The sequence below is a fragment of the Crocuta crocuta genome, unplaced genomic scaffold (genome assembly GCF_008692635.1).
Source record: "Crocuta crocuta isolate KB4526 unplaced genomic scaffold, BGI_CrCroc_1.0 scaffold2236, whole genome shotgun sequence".
Lineage (NCBI taxonomy): Eukaryota > Metazoa > Chordata > Mammalia > Carnivora > Hyaenidae > Crocuta > Crocuta crocuta.
The window spans coordinates 27,867-35,858 of NW_027532514.1; the positions used below are offsets into that span (position 1 = coordinate 27,867).

General features: G+C 33.5%; 1 protein-coding gene across 1 annotated transcript in view; it reads right to left on the reverse strand.

The window, feature by feature from the left end:
• BRWD3 (bromodomain and WD repeat domain containing 3) overlaps positions 1-7,992 on the reverse strand; it is a gene marked incomplete at both ends in the record, with an annotated part of 145,811 nt that overhangs the window by 20,106 nt on the left and 117,713 nt on the right. Inside the window, 7 exon segments of the mRNA XM_077779436.1 lie at positions 911-1,031; positions 1,910-2,065; positions 2,156-2,217; positions 3,204-3,315; positions 4,416-4,498; positions 6,074-6,198; positions 7,595-7,702. Coding sequence (XP_077635562.1) covers positions 911-1,031; positions 1,910-2,065; positions 2,156-2,217; positions 3,204-3,315; positions 4,416-4,498; positions 6,074-6,198; positions 7,595-7,702 — 767 coding nt within the window.

Sequence of the window (7,992 nt, forward strand, 5' to 3'; positions counted from 1 at the left end):
TATGTCAAAGGTGTTCTAATATATGTATGTGACTTAATACATGTGTATAACTGATATGTACTAATAAAGGTATACAATTACAGTATTTGAAGCATAGGCAAGCACTGAGAACCACTGGACTGCATATTAAAAAGAAATGACCCAGGACATTTTAGGTAAATAGAGATTTAACCAGTAAATAGAGATTTAACCATTTAAGTATAAACACAGTGCTTTTATAAAGTCAAGAAAATGTTCAAATTTCAAGGGAAGAAATTAGAAGATCAAGAAAAATAAGTAAAACCAGGTTTTAGAAAAAGAATTTTATGTAGTTACTTTTATGATGTATATTATCAAATGAAATCATATGTAATGTTATAAAATACACCCAATTGGCTATATTTATAACTAGTTCATGTTGGAATAACCGTGATTAGGACAATGGACTCTGGGGTTAGAGAGGTACCAAAAGCTGCCTTCCACTACTCTCTCATAATTATTCCACTCCAAACTGAAACGAAGAAAAAAATTAACTTGGCTTTTTATCTAAACACATATTGGGGCTGGTAATGAAACCTAACTGCTGCCTAATTCCTCAACAGGGGATTCAAACATGCTGCAACTTTCTGTAGCACCTTAATCATGATGAATTCACAAACCACTTAATCTACCTTTAATAAATTAAGGTTAACCATAGTTTTTGTTTCACACATGATTTGTGCTACTCATAATGTCCTCTCTGTCGTTTATTTCATCCTCCTTACCCTGGAAGACTGAGAATCTATCAGATAAAGGGAAATTAGTGTTCCAAATTTTTAGAAGAAATTTTGAAGTAGGTATACTGAATGATTATCACTGTATCATTATGCAAAAAGGAACACAAAAGATGTAAAGCTATAAACTTTATAGTAAATAATAAAACTAAACAGACCTGTAAAAGCGATTTTCAAGTCTCCGCCTAATGGTGTTGAGGTCAGTTGGATAAGCAACTACAGTACAATACAAGGGATAGGCACTGAGATCCACTGGAACAGCAAAAGGGCTGGCAAAATCTATAATATTACCAAAATCAAAAAGGTAGTTATAAAAGACATTAATGTTTCATGTTAACAAAAACATATATAAATCAGAAGGGAGGACAATGTACTACATTACTAAAATTTTAATGGTTCAATTATGAAAATATTAGACAAATATTGTTAAAATGTTATTCTTTTTATTTGGATATAGTATCTATGAATCATGCATGATACACTGGGTCAAATCAGGTTCAATGAGACAAATAAAAGGAGAACTGTGTTTAACCTCAAATCTATCTTTTCTGGGTAAATACCAAACAGCTCAGGTGATATGTTTTAGATAATACAGCTTAGACATGTGAGTAAAAAATATTACTCATCTACTGTCTACCAAAAAACTCAAACCAAAGTCAGGCACAGGGAATAGCTAGAGAGCCAAAGTGACTCAAGAAAGTAAAAGACCACTGTATGCCATGTCTTCACTATTATATAAGTTCCCAGAGAATAGGAAAAAAATTATCAATCATTACAATGGCCAAATATATAAAAATATTAAGACTAGAATCACTTGATTAAAAGTGGCTTTTGGGATGAGGAGGAACTTAATGGAGGACCGTGGGGAATAAGAAGGGGGGGAATAGTGGCGGAGAGGGAGGGAGGCAAACCATGAGAGACTCTTGAATGCTGAGGACTGATGGGTGTGGGTGGGGGGGGTGATGGGCATGGAGGAGGACACTTGCTGGGATGAGCACTGGGTGTTGTTGGAAACCAACTTGACAATAAACTACCTATAAAAAGAAAGTGGCTCTTGGGTTAAAAGTATACAGTGAAAAATTTATTTCCTTTTATAGAACTTAAAATTCTGCTGGTTTTCCTTGTTCCTTCCTAATATTCTTTCATATTCACCATACCCAGGGAGAGAAGGTGGTTGATGCCCTGAATAACCCGTTCACATTCCTCATCTCTGGAATGAGCCCCCCACTCTCCTTCCTGGGGTTTGTATAGCAAAGCAGTCAGTTCTTCCTGGGACACAGGAACACCAGCACCAACTTCATCTGGAAAGGCAGCTATGTATAAGATGAAAAATCAGAAATGATTAGTTTCCAATATTGTGCTACTGACACTGAATTATAATTCATTTTTAAAAGCGTATTTACTTCCTTCTGGAATTGGCTCCATATCCCAGGGGCTCATCTTTTCTCTCTCATTATTGTCCCAGCTATTAAAAAATAACAAGATACAAATCAAATTCATAGGACACTTACTTTTATATACTAGCATAACTTGCATGACTTCTTGGGGGTAAAATTTGGAAAAGGACAATATAGTTTTCCTTAAAGTCCAATTTCACTTATATAAAGATAATAAACCTTTAATTAATAGAGAAAAGAAAAAAATAGAAAATACAGTCCACCAATATGAAATACAGAGAGCAGTAAACTTACAGTTAGTTTTACTTGGCTTTTTATTTGAATTCCATCAAGCATGTATTCAATATTAGCCCAAGGTACATAATGAAAATATCTCTTTGGAAAATTCTTTTCAGGTTAAGAAAGTCAATTTTAATAGATCAATTCTTTCTGTGAGACAATCCACTTTATCCTAACAGCTTAAGTATTACAGTATCTCCAAAATTTTATTATTCCCTTGGGATCAGGAATATGGAAACTTAAAGTCAATCCTCACAGAATAAAGATTGATCATTCTTGAGAAGAAAACTTCATTCATTATAAATCTTACAATGCTTGTACTTAATGAAAAACTAAAGTAAATGTTGTAGACAAATAGTACATCCAAACATAATGCAGTCACCTATGCCTAGAATTCATACCATTAAATAAAAGACTGGGTTACTAATACTTACTGATATATTCCAAACAATTATTTTAAACACTGAATTAATTTCAGTATTCTTCATGAAATAATAGTTGCAATTCTTGTCTAAAACAGAAATACTTAAAAGAAAATACAGGCATAAGGGAGATACAAATAAGTCTTCAGTTCCTGTTTTGTTTTAGCATGCATATTGGAGAAAGAGGTCTATCATCAAATTCCTTCCTTACAGGTACTAGGATTACCTCCTTACTGATACAGGTTAGATAAAGATTAAGTCAAAGTAACAAGGTATTATTCCTGGTAGAGTCAGAAAGTCCATATAGTACTACAGTATTATAATCACGCATAAAACACTGTAACTGTACTTACTGAACACTGTAGCACTGGAAAGAACTATCAGGGTACTCTGGTTGAAAAGGCTGCTGACTCTCCACAGTCCCAAACCACCAGGCATCATCAATTATACTGCGGAATCTATCACCTATAATGTTTTTAGAAATTCTTAAAAGCATGTTTTTGAGAGTAACAGCTTTGTTCACACTCTAAATTGCTACTTTTTGTTGGACATAGAAGTAGCCTTCTATCTAGCATTATTAGAGGTTTCAATCTGAGTTTCCCAGATAAATAACTTTTATATTTTACTCTCTTTAAGGATTTTGATTTCCAAGTACTAGTAATCTTTCTGAGATAAATCAAATATGACCATGTCTTCTTAAATAAATGTTACCACATATAATCTACTTTTTAGCAATTACTTATGATCATCATTAGGCATACTTTTTCTTGTACTGTGCGTATGTTACTACAGTTGTGTCTTTTCCTTTTTGATTTCAGTTTTTTGCCTTTAAAAATCTCTTCATACTATTCTGCCTCTAAAGGGCTAAGGATTATAAACCCAAACTATTGTAGACAAAAATGTTTCTTCCATGTAAGAAAGGAGAATTCAGAAGTACTGATACAACTATTTACATATTATAAATTTTAAGTACTTAGGTACCATTTTAAGTGCTATTATTTATTGCTCACATCACCTTACAGGTATGCTGTGATGTGATTCCCATCATAAAGATAATGGAAGTGGGACACAGAGAGATTAAAAACTTGCCTAAGATTAAATAGTGAAGGGGTAAAGGAAGAGATGGGAGAGGAGGGAAAGGGAGAGGAAGAGAAAAGGGGTAGAAAGAGGCAGAGGTAAAGAGAGAAACAATGACAGAGAGAGAAAGACAGAGTGACAGACAAAAAGAGAAATAAAGAAAGAAAATCACAATCAGTAATGGCCTGCTTAAGAGCCCAAGTGTTAAATACTCTATACTAGGGCAAGTGACATTTGATGATTATCTTTTTAATTCAGATTTGTATTCTAGTAGATTAGATATTAACAGAAAGCTTAGAGGATATATGCTAAACATACTGTGCATAAAATCACCTAAAAATAACTGAGGAAAATTTAATTTGATTTTTCTAATTTGGTTAACAGCTTCTACCAACTAGATGTTATACTAGCTTATTTCTATTAAATTAGAATTAAAAAGTTGCTCTATTTCAAAATTAATTGTTATTAAGTAAGAATTTTATACTTACCAATCTGCCAGTTCCTTTCTTTTGCTTCATTATAAAACTGATGTAGCACAAGGAAGTCAATGACATCTGGCATGTCATGATACCTGTATAAAAAATAAAGTACATATGAAACAGTAAACAAATATAACAGCATATGACACTAAATATCCAGAGATAAATGTTTAAAGTGGAGTTTAAAAACTGTTGTAAGCCTAAAGGTTCATGGCAATGAGAAAGAATGAAATCTGGTCATTTGTAGCAACATGGATAGAACTCGAGGGTATTATGCTAAGTCAAACATCAGGCAGAGAAAGACAGATACCATATGTTTTCACTCATATGTGGAACAGGAGAAACTTAACAGAGGACCATAGGGGAAGGGAAGGGGAAAAATAGTTAAGGAGAGGGAAGGAGACAAAGCACAAGAGACTTACATACTGAGAACTCAATTCTCATAGTGAGAACAAACTGAGGGTTGATGAGGAGTGGGAGAGAGGGGAAAATGGGTGATGGGCATGAGGAGGGCACTTGTTGGGATGAGCACTGGGTGTTATGTGGAAACCAACTTGACAGTAAAGTATGTTTTAAAAAAAATGTTTAAGTCTAAAAGGAAAATTGTGGGGCGCCTGGGTGGCTCAGTCGGTTAAGTGTCCGACTTCAGCTCAGGTCATGATCTCATGGTTCGTGGGTTCGAGCCCCACATCGGGCTCTGTGCTGACAGCTAGCTCAGAGCCTGGAGCCTATTTCAGATTCTGTGTCTCCCTCTCTCTCTGACCCTCCCCTGCTCATGCTGTCTCTCTCTCAGAAATAAATAAAACATTAAAAAAAATAAAAGGAAAATTGTGAGACAGTGGTTAAAAGTATGAATGAATGGAATAATAATAATAAAAAAATAAGCTCCATCTGCTTTTGTTTGTTAGTCCCCTGCCTACTACCCTATCATTTCAATAACATAAAGATACCAAGGAAGGTCCTTAAAATTTGGACTCTTAATATAAAAGACTCTATAATTAGAAAAGTATGAATTGATGTTCTTTCGTCTCCTTAGGAATGTACTCTAAGGAATGTACCGCTGACTAGTTATTTCTTTTATTGTTAACAGAAGTAAAAGCAACTACCATGTTTCAACCATACTGTTGCACATTTATAAAGGTTTTCTTTTAATTCATCACAACAATCTTGAGGCAGTTATTAACAGTTACATTTTATAGATGAAAGCATAAATTCAGAGAGGTTAAGTAACTTGCTCATATATATATATATCTCCAGTTGACCCTTAAACAATACAGTTTTGAACCCTGCAGGTCAAGACTTTTTTCAATAAATATACATATGGTACTGTAAATATATTCTCTCTCTCATGATTATTAGTCATATTAGTCAAAAGTTTATGTGATCAATAAGGCTTCTGTTCAATAGCAGGCTATTAGTACTTAAATTTTTCTGGAGTCAAAAGTTACATACAGATTTTCAACTGTGGGGGGTCAGAGCCCATAACTCCCCACATTGTTTAAGGGTTAACTGTATACACACACAAACATACTACAGTACATATATGTTTGCTACACACACATGCACACGCACACATGAATATTACATATAGCTATTATGTAGAGAAACAAACCAAGAATTAAACATTAAANACACACACACACACACAACCAGAGACAGCTACTCACTTAATGGAAAAAGATTCTCCAGTCATTTTGCCTGAAATGGGGTCCAGAAATGCAAGCTTCAAGCAACATAATGTAGGTGGGCCAACCTCATATTTGATTCCTACAATCTTAACAAACTCTTGTTCCTATTCATGAGAATACCAATAAATTATTACTTTCAATATAAATGCCTGACATTTGCATATTATTTCATTATTTTTGAACAATTAAAAAACTATCTGAATACTCACCAAATACTAAGCATTCCACTACATGTTAAAGGCAGTAAGACATAGTCCTTGATACTTAATATCAAGTCATAGTATACTTCAGGGGTCTAAACCAAGGATAAGCAACAAAATCCCCTTAAGAACATTTTTAAAATTCATATTCCTAAAACCTACTCCTATAGAATTGAATTCAATAGGTCTGAGGTACAAGCTTAGTCATACATATTTTGAAAGAACTCCCCAGGGGATTATGATGCTCTGCCTGGTTAAGAAAAACATTATGTAAGTATGCAGGTAGACATGTATGGGTCTATATAAAGGGCTTACATATTTTAATTCTCACAATATTATTTTACAAACCACCCTCATAACTGATTATTAGTCATACTTAACAGATGGCAAAACTGAGTTTTATAGGTATAGTAACTTGTTTAACTCAACTTCCACTTGATTTAGAATAGATGATAGCATCCCTATTTCCCAGGATATGATTGTGTAAAGCTTGTTTGATAACATATTTTCATACCTCACAACTTTAATACAAAACTTTACAAGTGTCTAAATCTTTATTTCAATAAACTTACATTCACGTATGCTTTCTGCTAAGCATCATCACACAACAATCCTTCATTTACCTGGAAAACCACTATAAAATTGCTCTTAGGTCTCTTGTTCCCCAAGTTGGAAAAACAAAAGAAGAAGACATGCATAAACCTAACGAGAAATGATGACGTATGTATCTTTATGTCTGTTTGTTTGCATGTATCTATATATGTATGAAGAAATGAATGAATATGTATTCATAGTCATAAAAACCTCTAAAAATTAAACATACCTATTTAACTCAATATCATGTAGCTATATAGGTACTATATCAAAATAGATAATCCATAAAGCACCACAAAATTCTGAATTTCTTGGGATTTATGATATTTACTTAAAGCCACTCGAAACTTAAGGGTGTCTGTAGTCCACACACAAAGTCAGTTTATAGAGCCTCCAGAATGAACAAAACTGCTCAAGAAAATAGCCACACCAAGAAACTGTTTTGCTCCAAATATAGAATGGTATAAACTAGATGACTTGAAGCTTGAAAAAAATTAGGTCAAATAATCAAGACAGCAAGTGGCATACAAATTTCAGGAAACATAAAATGTGACCCATAACTGTTGTACAAGAGTATGGTACATCACCTTATCTTAGACGCACAGTCAATAGTGAAATAAGTATGAAACTGAGAAAAAGCATATAGGCAAGTAACTTAATTCCAAAGCTACTTCAGTTGCATAGCTTATGAATTTGGCAAACTTACCCTGAGATCCATTTTATTCCATGGCTGTTTTTGTAAATTAAGGCTGTATATTTTTGACTTCCTTACAGCCCGCACATAAGCTTCATGTCCTTGCCTGAAATAGATAAGCTAAAACAAAAAACATAAGGTATTAAAATAAAAAGCAGCATATGATTTTATTAACAACTCTATGCATNTACAAATGTCTTCCGTTTACAACATAATTATAATTTTGAAAAAAATGTATAATAAAATTATTTGTCACCATCAAATAATGTTCACTCAGTATTTATGCCTATGTTGCCTTGTACTAAGTACTGTATAATATAAACACTGTATACACAATCCTTCTCCTTCTAGCTGATTCATAAATTTCTGAAGAAAGAAGAAACAATGACAAATGTATACAGTACTGGTCA